This window comes from Protomyctophum parallelum (assembly GCF_964188405.1).
Source record: "Protomyctophum parallelum genome assembly, chromosome: 23".
Classification (NCBI taxonomy): Eukaryota; Metazoa; Chordata; class Actinopteri; order Myctophiformes; family Myctophidae; genus Protomyctophum; species Protomyctophum parallelum.
Genome location: NC_139715.1, coordinates 22,074,145 through 22,088,168, shown reverse-complemented (window position 1 = coordinate 22,088,168; position 14,024 = coordinate 22,074,145). Strand labels below are relative to the sequence as shown.

The following is a 14,024-nucleotide window of genomic DNA, read 5'->3' as shown; positions in this document are numbered from 1 at the left end:
CACACACACACACACACACACACACACACACACACACACACTTCCCCCTGTTGGGAGGAAGTAAGTCTGAAACTGGAGCTCAGGCTGAGGCCTTTGAAGTGCAGCCAAAGCCTTGGAGAGCACGCCAGACCACGCCACACACACACACACACACACACACACACACACACACACATGCTGAGGTAGCCAGCCAGACCCTAGTGCGGCGCCTACCACACAATTCCCCATCAGAACAGAAGGTGAACTGGGTTTGGGTTATAGGTAGTCTTAACCAATCAGAACAGAAGGTTGAGCTGGGTTAGAGGGAGTCTTAACCAATCAGAACAGAAGGTTGAGCTGGGTTAGAGGGAGTCTTAACCAATCAGAACAGAAGGTTGAGCTGGGTTAGAGGGAGTGTTAACCAATCAGAACAGAAGGTTGAGCTGGGTTAGAGGGAGTGTTAACCAATCAGAACCGAGGGTGGTAACTGTTCCTATAAGCGCTACAATGTCTTACAGCTGGTGTCATTTGGGCCACTCTTAATCTGTAATCCTTGGAATAAATGTAATCCATATTTCAAGTGCAGTGCTTTATATTGTAATATTATATTCTATTGGCAGCTTGGCTGTTAATCCCAGTCTGGCGGTGTGCTGCGGGTTCGACTCCTGAACCCGACGGCCTTTACTGCGTGTCACCCCCCCACACACCCACCTCTCGCCACAAAATATATATATATATTTTATTGATGTATTTCATTGATGTGGCCATCGGCGGTCAGATGTCAGCGTGGCCCCGGACACTTGATTCTGATTAGGCGAACCCTTTCAGGTTGATGAATCACTTTTCCAATAGAAGTAACGCCTAGTACAGTGGTTCCCAAAGTGGGGCCCTGGGACAAAGTTAAACATCACTTTAAGTTAAAGTGATGTTGAACTTTGTCCTTTGGTGTGGTTAAAGCCTTTAACCACAAGAAAACTGGCCCCTCTAATCTGACTGGAGCTATGATTTGGCAAAACACAACACAACACTTTTGTGATATTGTAGAGGGAAATCTTTGCATGACTGTTGACATATAGAATAAAGCCATGGGGGACCCGGGCCAACTAAGTATAGGGAACCCCTTTTGGTGTTAGCATTATGTTATGCTGTAGCTATTGAAAAAATTCAGATCTACAAGCTCATAGCGCGCCACCGAGTGGCGCGCTACGAGCTTGTAGGTCTGCTATTTTTGGAACGACTGACATAGAAACATAGCTTTTTCAGAAAACTGTCAGGATGTAGAAAGACATTTTTAGAATCTGATCTCAGGTCAAAATGGGTTAAGTTGAACTTTTCCTCATACAAAACATTGAAAGTTGATTCAGATTTTAGTGAAAATGCTCACCCTCACTGCTCTCTCTCTCTCTCTCTCTGTCTCTGTCTCTGTCTCTGTCTCTGTCTCTGTCTCTCTCCCACCAGGCCACAGACAGAAGCTAGATGAGGTGAAGCCGGGGACGCTGGCCTTCTCGGAGCGCCTGACGGAGCTGGAGCAGCTGAGGCGTGGCACCATGAGGGTGACGCCGCCTCACCACCATCACCACCACCACCACCACGCCACCGGGGCCCGCCCCTCTGCCGGCCTCAGCTCCGGCCCTTTCTCCAGCCCCGCCCACACGCAGATAGCAGGTGAGAGAGAGAGAAGCGGTCGATCGGACCGATCCACATGCGCCGCTCGATTGAATGGTTTTGGAATGTTAGGAGTTAACTGAAACTAATTCAAACTAAAAAAAAAAAAAAAAAAAATGAAACTCCTCAAAACTAACTGAAATTATAGACAAAATACCCTTAGTTTTAGTTCTTATCAATATCAATATATGCCTTTCGGATATTTATAATATAATTATTTTAAATTCATTAGATTCATTTCCTCATTTCTCCAACAAGTTTTACGGCAGTTTTCAGCACCGTATGGCAGCATGTAGCCACTAACCCACAAATAAACCAAAGTACGAAAAAAACGAAAACTAAACTATAACTAAACTATAAAACTAAACTAAGCATTTTCACCAAAATAAAAACTAAATAAAAACTAGCAAACCCGCTCTAAAAACGAACTAAAACTAACTGAATTAGAAGGGAAAAAAAAGTCAAAACTAACTAAAACTAAACTATAATGAAAAAAGCCAAAACTATTATAACCTTGGTTAGGAGTTGAGGCATTACAGTTTACATTAAACCTCCAGTGTTCCTCATTGTGGTTTTGGTCAAACCCGTTGTGGTCTCTCTGTGTGTGTGTGTGTGTGTGTGTGTGTGTGTGTGTGTGTGTGTGTGTGTGTGTGTGTGTGCGTGTGTGCGTGTGTGCGTGCGTGCGTGCGTGCGTGCGTGCGTGCGTGCGTGCGTGTTTTCATGGGAAGGAGGAAGTGAGAGCTGGTGGTGAGAAGGGGAGAAAAAAAAGGTTTAATTTAAAAATAATCCTTAATTGAGATGCTCGCTGAACATTTGTGACAGTGTTTATGGAGGAAATCCAGCCAGCTCACAAAACGAAAAGAGGACAGTCGCTCAAGACAATGATTATTGGAAAGGTTTAGCTGCATGAGACATCTCCAGGGGACAAAATATGTCCAAAGGAAAAGGTTTTGCGCAATGTTGTCGGAATTATATTGACTTTTTCTTTTGTCCATCCGCCATCTCTGCTTCAATTTGTCATAGTAGACATAGAAATACTTTTGTAATGCTTTATTAGTCAGCAATGTTAACAGCACAGCCAGGCAGGCACGGTTAAAAGGATAACACACAAAAAAGTCCTTTCTATTTCCATTGTGGTCCCCTCTCTCTCTCTCTCTCTCTCTCTCTCTCTCTCTCTCTCTCTCTCTCTCTCTCTTTCTCCATGGCATTCAAGCGTTTCATTTCTCCTTTTACCTTTTCTTCCTCCTTTCTTTCACTTCTCTGTTTTATTTAACATTCGTGCGAGAGGAAGAAAGAGAGGCATGTGTGTGTGTGTGTGTGTGTGTGTGTGTGTGGGGGGGGGGGTGTTTGTGGGGGGGGGGGGGGGTGTAGCAAGCCATGAGTCATGTTTGACAGCGTACAATATGTGTGTGTGTGTGTGTGCGTGTGTGTGTGTGTGTGTACATACTGTATGAGTGCGTGTGTTTATGTGTGTGTCTGACAGGTTGTTTGTGTATGTAAGTGTGTGTGTGTCCCCTATAGTTGCAGTGGTTTGCAGTGCCCTAGTTGTAGTTGTAGGCCTAGTTGCTTCCTTTTTTTTTTCTCCCAACCTAGGGAGAGCAACGGACTTAACTCATGCTTCCTTCATGCTTGAGTGTCCAAGTTGCTCCTTTACACCTGACAGGGGGGAGTTTCCCTGGTTGGACGTAGCGCGTGGAAGGAACACGTTATTCCAACCAGTTCCTTTCCCCTCCATCAGGCGTCCCGGCTGGCCAGGGGGAGGCAGTTTAGAGACCAGGATTACTGCATGTTTTTGTGAGGGTACCTACCCTAGGGGACACGGGGAGAACATGCAAACTCCACAAAGAAAGGCCCTTGGCCTAGTTGCTTCCAAATAGAATGGGTGGGTTTTAAGTTTCACACTGATACTCGGCCATGAGAAAAATACTGATTGCTATTTTTATCCACGTGTAACTATGAGAGTGTACAAACGTAACCATCGTTACATTTGTACTGTCAGAGTTTAAGGTCATCAGTACACCACAGGTTTACAGGTGTAAATTAAAAAAAAGAAAAAACACCAAAAGAAATTGTGCCAGCTCCTTCATCTTTGTTATTTCCATAAAGGAGAAAGGGCCTTTCTGTGTGGAGGTTGCAGTAATCGTGGTCTCTATACTGCATACTCCTGGTCAGCTGGGGAGCCTGATGGAGGGGAAAGGAACTGGCTGGAATAACGTGTTCCTTCCACGCGCTACGTCCTACCAGGGAAACTCCCTCCTGTTTATAAGGTTATAAGATAGCTGATAGCTGTACTTTAATATTGACATACAGTACCTGATGAAGATCCACTAGGATTGAAACGTAAAGTAATCCTTTACCAAAATAATGGTGTGCGGGCCCTATACCTCCTTCCTTGAATAATAATCCTGGTAATTGTGTTATTGTGCATTAGTGCGAACGTGACAAAATAGGACAGCTTGTGATCATGAACATACATGAAACTAAGACTACAGTATGATAAGAATAGCAAGGATGTGACAGTGATATCATAACTGTTATGTAACATGGAAGTAGCACTGTACTCAAAGCTCAGTAAGTAAAAACCACAGTGACATGACATCACTGACGAATCCTTGGTATTGGTATCTTCATGCGACAAAGTCAACTTCTCTCCTCCTGCAACATTCTAGATTCATGTCTCGTGTCCCGTGGTACATGACACCGGTCCGCATAACGATGGCTGGTTGGGAACCCCTGATGCAGGCAATACAGTGGATATCCATGTACTGAAGTAGATCCAGTAGATCCATCAATACAGTGGATATCCATGTACTGAAGTAGATTCAATACTGTAGATTCAATACAGTGGATATCCATGTACTGAAGTAGATTCAATACAGTAGATTCAATACAGTGGATATCCATGTACTGAAGTAGATTCAATACAGTAGATTCAATACAGTGGATATCCATGTACTGAAGTAGATTCAATACAGTAGATTCAATACAGTGGATATCCATGTACTGAAGTAGATTCAATACAGTAGATTCAATACAGTGGATATCCATGTACTGAAGTAGATTCAATACAGTAGATTCAATACAGTGGATATCCATGTACTGAAGTAGATTCCATATGAACAGTGGTTTTCAACCCTTTTCATATCAAGGCTCATTATTTATTCGGCTTTTGAGCCACAGACCACCATTTGATGACATTTAGCCTATCAGACCCAAAACTAAAGAATATTCCGTCCACAATTCCATGCTGGTAATGTAGGAGAGATAACAGGGAGACATTGATGAAATTATTCTACATTCTCTATAGTCTATATTGTGTAGACTTCCTACTATAAATGTGCCACGTCTCTGCGTGTGTACGTGTGCGTGTGTACGTGTGCGTGTACGGTTGTAATGCACGTAACTCGAGAACCGTTTGACCCACCGACTTCACATTCGACACACGCGTTCCACACCCCCACAGGGAGTGCAGTGCCCGGTATCGAGTCGGTCGCACCCACGGTTGTCCAGAACCACCACAAAAGGCTCTGGTCAGGCTCTGCCAGTGGGCCTAATGAGGCCAACTCCTTTCACCTGGACCAGGCTCTGCCACTGGGCCTAATGAGGCCAACTCCTTTCAGCTGGGCCAGGCTCTTTCAGTGGGCCTAATGAGGACAACTCCTTTCACCTGTGCAATTTCCAGCCTCTGCCTCAGCCAATTGAGGCTCGACCAATCAGGCTCTGCCTGCAGTGGGCCCAATTGATTGCTAAGTACACTTTTCAGTTTGCAGTCTTCACACACATGCACAGGCACACAGGCATATACACAGATATCCATGTGGGACACCGGATGACAGTAAAAACGGGTGCTATGGCAACATTAGGTTCCCAAGTTGCATCGTTCCCAAGTAGGCCGGTGGCCGACTGCGACGGGCACATAGAGGTCTAGTCTTGTAAATTAAGTATTGCGGATGTTTAAGAATAGGCTAATGCAACTCTTGACAGCTACAAATTATTTCATTTGACGCTCTCAAGAGTTAGAGATCTATAAGGGTTACCAACTCTCCATCATTTAGCTGGGGACCTCCTGGAACCCCCTGAAGGACCACTGGTTGAAAGCCACTGCATATGAATACATCACATTTCACGTTAATACGTAACGTAGAGGTGGAAGTTGGTTACTGTCTGATTCTACCATGTGAGCGTGCCCTGCAGCCGTGCACGGTATCAATAAAAAAGAGGGACACCCACATTCAAAGACACATAAACATGAAACACCAGGAAGTGGCCTTTCTAGGTCTATTAATTCTAGGGAGCCAGCCAGCCAGCCACCCACCCAGCCATGTGTGACTCCTGCCCCCAGATTAGTCCTCTCCGCCTGGGGAGAGTAGCCAGGAAAGGAGGGGGCTTGGCACGAGGCCTAGGCTTCACTGCTGCAAGGCACTGCATGCACACGCACGTGCGCACGAGCACACACACACACACAAATGCACATGCACACAGAGGCTAACACACACGCATCAGTGCTTTTGAGGGCTGTTGGCTAGACTTAAAAAGCCTTCATTGACAACTTGGCTGCTGTGTACAATTTGCTTCCTCGTCTGTCTGCACGCACACACACACACACACACCCACACATGCACGCAGACACACACACACACACACACACACACACACAAAGTTCTGTCTGCAGGTCAGTGGGAGATCAGTGACGTTTATTAGGCTGTGGGGAGGACTGAATTCAATGAGAGCGATACCACAAGCACACACACACACACACACACACACACACACACACACATACACGCAAACACGCACAAGCACACACACATGTGCGCACACATGCAGATACACTCACCCCCTCCCCTCCCCTTCCATCCTTCCACCCCCGCACTAAGTTAATCGCTTCCTCTCTCCTCCATCTCTGCCCCCCTCTCTCTCTCTCTCTCTCTCTCGCTCTATCTCTCTCTCTCTCTCATCTTTACTGAGTCCTTCGCTTTTCCTTTTGCAATTAACTTCTGTCTTTCTCTGGCATTTTGTTTTATCCCCCACTTTGTATTTTCTCTCTCTCTCTCTCTGTCTCTCCCTATCTTTGTCTCTCTCTCTCTCTCTCTCTCTCTCTCTCTCTCTCTGTTTTCCTTCTGCAATTAACCACCAATTAAACACTTAACTCTACATACTTAGTTGACGTGGTGCCCCCAGGGCTCTATACTTACATGGCCTGCTCCTTTTTCTTTGGCCCTTCACCAAAGCTAAAAGGTTGTGGTACGCTGCGCTACAAAGGGCTACTGTTTTCGCCAAATGTTCTCCCCAGAATCCAGAATAGAATAGGGACGCCATCGGCCTCATTTGGTTGAACAGATTTTCGAGTGTTTGATGTAAAACAGCACGTGGTACAGTCAGACATTAAGGCTAGAAGGATGACAGTCAGAAATGTAAACAACATGTGGTATAACACAACATCGTCCTGGGGACTTGTTTCCATTGTGGTCCTTAACAGTTTATCCACCAAAAAAAAATTCTTGATTATTATAACAATAGCCTGATCTATAAGCTCACAACGCATCGCAAAGAGACACAGTGTGAGCTTGTAGATTTGCTACTTTTTCGAAAAAGAGATTTTTAAGGCTTTTGCCAATACGACAGGGTTTAAGTGCTTAACAGCTCCGCTTTCTCTGTCATTGTTTTGTTAACCCTCCCCTGAAAACCTTTGTGAAGTGAAGCTTCATGAAATTTCCACAATTTTATTATGGCTTTCTAACTCGTACAATAAACTGGCCATACTGTATTTCATTCGTGTTACCTGCTGATGTGTGTGTGTGTGCGTGTGTGTGTGTGTGTGTGTGTGTGTGTGTGTGTGTGTGTGTGTGTGTGTGTGTGTGTGTGTGCGTGTGTGCGTGGCTGCGTGCGTGCGTAAACTCTGTGTTAGCTACTGGCTTGGACTGTCTTCAGATATTGAACTCATCTGTCTGGTCTGCTTTCATGTAATCAAACTGTAAATGTTTAATAATAATAATCTTTATTGTCCCGAAAGATATTCGTCTTCACATTCTGTTCAAACACCCACATCAAAAACAACACAGAGCACATAACACCAAGACAATACAAAAACACGAGGTCCCCACTGTATACAGAACCATCCTATCGGCGGGGCAGTTTGTTTAATGCCGCGATGGCCGAGGGGACAAAACTCCTACTGAAACGGACGTTTTTCCATGGCAAGGTTCTATCTTTGTCCTGATGGCATGAGGTTAAAGAAGCGATACAGGGGATGATCAGCGTCATTTGATGTTGAAAGTGCTAGCCGTGTGATGACCTTTTGTTCATTTCAGAAAGTGTGTGTAGGAAGTCTGATGATCTTAGAAGCAATACGGGTAATACCGAAACGTTTGTTTCTGTTAGGCATGGACAGTATGGTGTAGAAACATGCAGAACAGTACAACAGAACAGGTGGAATAAGCATTATTCCACCTGTTCTGTTGTACTAATTATAGCAGAAGATGAGGAGCAACAACAGATGTTTTACCATTCATGAGGAGTGGGTTAAGTCCAGTGTGGGTTGTTTGACACTGACCACACTCAGTTTATAGTTCAATGCTTCGCAACCGTTTTAATTTAAAAGACACCCATAACTCTGAGAGTTTAGGGATGGTACCATTTGGTTCCATGATCCATTCTCAGAGTTACTGACCTGTAAAGGTCCATTTGCTTATTACATATTATACAGAATCTGACTTGAATCTCTCTCTCTCTCTCTCTCTCTCTCTCTCTCTCTCTCTCTCTCTCTCTCTCCCTCCAGATTCCAGGCAGATGCAGTCCTCTCCTTCCTGGTCCTATGACCAATCGTATCCCTACCTTGGCCAGATAACCACGCCCGCCGTTCACTCGACCACACCCCTTTCGCCAGGGCGATCCTCGCTGGGAGACCTGTCCTCACGGCTCACAGGTGACACACACACGGACACGGACACACACACGGACACACACACGGACACACACACTACTGTGCTAAACCACCATGTCTCAGTGTGCTTGCCTATTAATAATTTTAGCAACAAATTATATTTAAATGTTATGTTTTATTTAAAAATAAATCCAAAAATGTAAAAGTAGTTTTATCTTAAATTATTCGACAGCAAATATCAACATCAACACAGACAGGAAACGCTGGAACATGTGTGTGTGTGTGTGTGCACGTGTGTAACCCTCAACCCTTTCCTTCCCCCCATAGGCTCCGACCTGGCGGCCTTCGGCGACCCCCGCATGGCGCTGGAGGCGCGCCCCTTCTCCTCGCTGTCGTCGCTGCCCGTCGACCCCGCCCGCTTCTCGGACCCCCGCGTGGCCCACCACCACTACCCCGGCACGGCCACGGCCTTCACCTACACGCCGCCCTCGCACCACCACCACCACCACAACAACGGGGCCTCGGCCCTGGGCCTCAGCATGGCCTCGGCCATGGCCAGCACGCCGGCGGGCCGCTACCACACCTACCTGCCGCCCCCCTACTCGGCCAACGCCCCCCACCAGGTGCAGGTAAGGGACGGGAAAAAAGCTGTGTTTCCATGTCAGTCGTTCTTGAATTTTTCTAAAAATAGCAGATAGCTATTTTTCAATAGCTAAAGCATAACATGATGCTAATACCAAAATGGGTTAGACACGTCGCAATTGTTGTGGGGCGAAAACGATTGCGATTGACGACGTTACCGCGATAATATATATATATATTGCTTAAAACGTACAAAATATTCTTTAAACTTAAAATGGAACTTTTGTTTACCCCTTTGTTTACCACAGTCACCCAGCATCCCTATACGGGGGGGGGGGGGGGTGCTGCTCACTTGTAGATTTGCTATTTTTGGCGAATTGATTTGTGTAGAGTGAAACAAAAGAGCCTACCGAATTTACATTATACTTTACAGAGCATATAGAGGGTTCCCCAATTAGCGGCCCGTGGGCCATCTGCGGCCCGCGGAAGAAGGGGGGGGGGGGGGGGCTTATCAATGGCATTACATGGGGGTCAGTAGCCTCTGCATGTCAAACTGGGGGTTCTTTTCAAACGGGGTCTTGCCCTGATCATTAATTTCAGGGCAAGACCTCGACCTCGCGCGTGCCGACTCGGCCGCCAGCCTGGTACCCTAGTCAAAATATGGCCCTTGAGGAAACTTAATTTGGGAACCCATAGACTATAGAGGGTTCAAGTGTCAATAAGGATTGTGTGTCCCCATGCTGCAGGCGCAGGGCGGGCCCTTCCAGTCCACCTCCTCGCCGTACCACCTGTACTACTCTGCGGCCGCCGGCTCCTACCAGTTCTCCATGATGGCGGGCGGGGGAGGAGGGGGCGGGGACTCGTCGTCGTCGCGCTCGCCGCCCCGCATCCTGCCGCCGTGCACCAACGCCTCCACAGGCTCCTCCTCCCTGCTGCACCCGTCGCTGCCCAATCAGAGCGAGGGTGGGGGGGTGGAGGCCGAGTCCAGCCACAGCAGCAGCTCCCCGACCGGCAACATGGCCGCGGCGGAGGCCGTCTGGCGGCCATATTGAAAAAACGAAAAGGGGGCGAGTGACCGCGCGGGACGCCGCGAGGAGAATGCTTTTCTCCGGACGGGTTGCGGCGGATTATATGCCAAAGACATGGCTACCGAGTACCGACAGGCTGCTATGGCAACGCAAATGGCAGACATGATGGACAAACTTAGCCAATGGAAAACGGGTAACAGAGTCACGGTATAGTGACAGCAGAGAGAGACGGAGACGGAGACGTCTCTACAGTTTGGTGTTGGACACTGACAGAGCAGCATGGTGCATCGTGGGACTGGACTCTCTACACTTTGGTGTTGGACACTGACAGAGCAGCATGGTGCATCGTGGGACTGGACTCTCTACAGTTTCCTCTGTAAAATAACATGGACGTTTATTTCCTCACCATTGCCCTCGTTGTTGTGAATAATTTGATTTGCTCATGATGTTGTGATGGCTTTGTTTGTGTTTACCTCCATGCACCCCTCCTCCCCTCTCCTCCTCTCTCCTCCCCTCTCCTCTCCTCTGCTCACCTCTCCTCTCCTCTCCTCCCCTCTCCTCTCCTCTCCATTTACTAGTCTTCCTGGATGCTGTGTTATCACTGTTTGTTGATGCTTTTTACAAAAGTGTAGAAATTCTGAAAAACTCCACAACAAAGATGTGTTTTTATACGGTTTGGAAATGGTTGCACTATTAACTCAGTTTCAGACTCCTCAGTGACTCCAGGCCAAGGGTTTCATTTAAGTCCTCCCATACAGAAAGGAGATACATTTCATGTTCCAAAATGAAAAGTCATAGCAAATTATATCAAATACATAAATATAATATGCGTATAAAAACATATATTTTGAGTGGCAAGTAAATCTCCGGGGCATATTGTTAAAACATATTTTCAGGGACAAAAATATATTTCAAATGTGTTTATGGCCAAGTTTTGTATATTTTGCGATTAATTTAATTTTTGCGATTAATTTAAAAAAGAAATACACATTTAAGTTCTGATATTGGCTGCACTGAAAGACGTTGTGACTGAAGATGCCAAACCTTTGTTATTCTTATACTTTTATCTCTACGTGAGCTCATTTTATTCTCCATCCTCGACAAGAACGGATCTACAAGCTAACACTGATTAATTGGGGTAAGGCCTATCCTAAACTTGTAGATCTGTTCTTGTAGGCAAGCGACACACTTTGTTTGACGGAGTATAAATTAGGCATTACTATAATATTAGACTTAAGGAATGACAGCAACGAGAGGAGAAAGAGAATGTAGTGGGGAAACCTGAACTGACTGAATTACTGTCTCACGGCGCCACCCTGTGGTCATTGAGAAACACTTCACTTACATTAACTGCAGAGAAAAGAGGCCACATTTTGTTTAGTAAACAGCTAAGGGGTTGCTGATTTTCACTCTGCCATGTTTGATGTATGTTTTTTACAACATCCTGACCATCATTTATCACTGACACAGATGTTTTTAAATTCACATGTTTCCGTAGTTGGGGTCTGGAGTTGTTTTTGAGGCCTTGTGACAAACAATTGCACTGGAACCCATGGAATTCTATTTATGACTGTTCACACAGTAGCACACACTGACAGGCCTAGTTAATAGCAACTTATTTGAAACGTCATTATAAACATCGGGGCATGTCATCATAGGCAGAAACTGACAAACTTTGTTCAAATAGCAACAATAGCAGATCTACAACCCATCGCATTGTAGTGCGTTTTGAGGTTGCAGGTCTGCTACTTTCTCTATTCCTGCCTGGAAGGTTGAACTTTATAGAATAGACGTTATCATAAACCATGACAACTCGAGTCTCTCTATTCCTCCTCACCTACTAACTCCACCTCCTCTCAGCTCCTCTCACTGCTGTCAGTAACTCCTTGCATGGCCTTTTGTATACGATTCCTTAATTTATTTTCACAGTACCTTTCTGAGTAGCATTTCACCTTGATTTGCTATTCTGTTTGTGTGTGTGTGTGTGTGTCTGTGTGTGAGTGTGACTGCGTGTGTGCGTGCCCGTGCATGTGCGATATTCGCTCATGATCCCTTTATTTGTAAATAGCTGTGCCTGTAAAATGACGCTGTCTCCACTGCACTCCCTTCATCTCTCTCTCACACACACACACACACACACACACACACACACACACACACACACACACACACAGGTTGATTGTTTGTTTGGATGTTATTAGAGCAGCATTCAAGTTTCTCGCATTTGGTTTGATTCATAAATATTGTTGTGAAGAAAATACAACTGTTGTCTGTTGACTTATTTGATGTTCTCTTTGATGTTTTCTATTCCTGATCCTGCAGGAATTTCTACAGGCAAGCCCTGGCCTGTCTTCACTCTAAGTTTACTTACAACACACATGCATGCAGCCAGGCTGCTACATAAAGCTGAAAGAGCCATGGTTATTCTATAAAATTATGTGTCACTTTAACCCTGAGAAGTGTGTGTGTGTGTGTGTGTGTGTGTGTGTGTGTGTGTGTGTGTGTGTGTGTGTGTGTGTGTGTGTGTGTGTGTGTGTGTGTGTGTGTGTGTGTGTGTGTGTGTGTGTGTGTGTGTGTGTGTGTGTGTGTGTGTGTGTGTGTGTGTGTGTGTGTGTGTGTTCTGTTGTCTGTGAAACAACCAGCCAGGAAACAACAAAGATATTTTCCTGTGGAGATCAGACAGATCCAAATAGATCATTCTGTTTTTCTGTTTACGTTTCAGGCAGTTTAGTGTCTTTTTTCTTGGCATCTGGTGCTGTGTCAACTGTTCACCACCACAAGGGGATAAATAGAGGGATACGGAACAGCTGCTGGCAGGGAGCGTGGACATGTGCAGCTCAAGTTGGTGAAACATTAAGCTTCATTTATAGGCCACATCGTCGTGGCAAGGTGATGTCACTTGCCAAAAAGAACAGATCTGTAGGCCTACAAGCTAACTAACAGTAACAACGCATCGCTAGTCGCTACCCGGCCCAGCCCAGTGCACCCCGGAGTCGATTACTGGGATACAATCTGTGAAAACTGTGAAAACTACTAGTCACTGCCATAACTTTATGGCAAAACAACGATGACGAATCCTATTTATGTAACCTCGACCATAGACTACAATTCCCAAGATGCATTTCACAGGCGGCTGATGCATCTGCCTGTGAAATGCATCTTGGGAATTGTAGGAACAGAAAAACTCAGAGAGGACAAAATAGCTCAAAGTTTCAATATGGAGTGTACAGTACACGTCATAAATGTGATCCCTGCTCTGCTCACGGATACTATGACTCTTTAGTGTCTGATCCTTAGAGTATAGTCGGTCTGATCTAGGGAGCGGTGGGGACGGGACGGGGTGGTGTAGTCAAACAGCTAGCTGCAGCCGCTGGACTATGATCCTGATGGCGGGGGCTCTGCTGCAGGCCCAGGGTTTGTTGTGGCATGTTTACTGTCTAATAAATATGATCTAATGTATCATATAGCCTATATGAATGATCACGTTAACTATGTTGACAATCCAACGTGATGTTGTTGTTGTTGCATCCATAATATCAATTTGATTCCCTGGTCTCAGTTGGACTTTTAGATGCTTACTGGTTGACCTGTAGAAGGTTATGGTTCAATTTCACTCTCTAACAGTCAGGATTTTGCGGTGTATTCCTATTGTAATCGACGTAGCTTGCATTATGTTCATTATGCTGGCACCTAGCGATTTGTTTTAATTTATTTATTATTATTATTATTATTATTATTATGGAGAGGGATTCATCACCTACCTAGACTGACCATCAGACCTACAATCCACTGGGACTTTCACTCTGGTGGCCTACAGTGGCCGATTTAACTGTTAAACCATTCTCGGGCGTGTTTTAAGCATTATGTCATACTTTAGCTATTGAAAA

General features: G+C 45.5%; 1 protein-coding gene across 2 annotated transcripts in view; it reads left to right on the top strand.

Moving 5' to 3' along the window:
* runx1 (RUNX family transcription factor 1) overlaps nt 1–11,098 on the top strand; it is a 28,530-nt gene extending 17,432 nt beyond the window's left edge. Inside the window, exons 6-9 of one of the 2 annotated variants that reach the window (XM_083758321.1) lie at nt 1,438–1,644; nt 8,423–8,569; nt 8,855–9,150; nt 9,856–11,098. In XM_083758321.1, the coding sequence (XP_083614447.1) occupies nt 1,438–1,644; nt 8,423–8,569; nt 8,855–9,150; nt 9,856–10,161 (956 nt within the window). In that variant the 3' untranslated portion in view covers nt 10,162–11,098. Of the gene's footprint in view, nt 1–1,437; nt 1,645–8,422; nt 8,570–8,854; nt 9,157–9,855 lie in introns of both variants that reach the window. The other variant, XM_083758320.1, reaches the window with a different exon arrangement.
* Nucleotides 11,099–14,024: the final 2,926 nt, after the last annotated feature.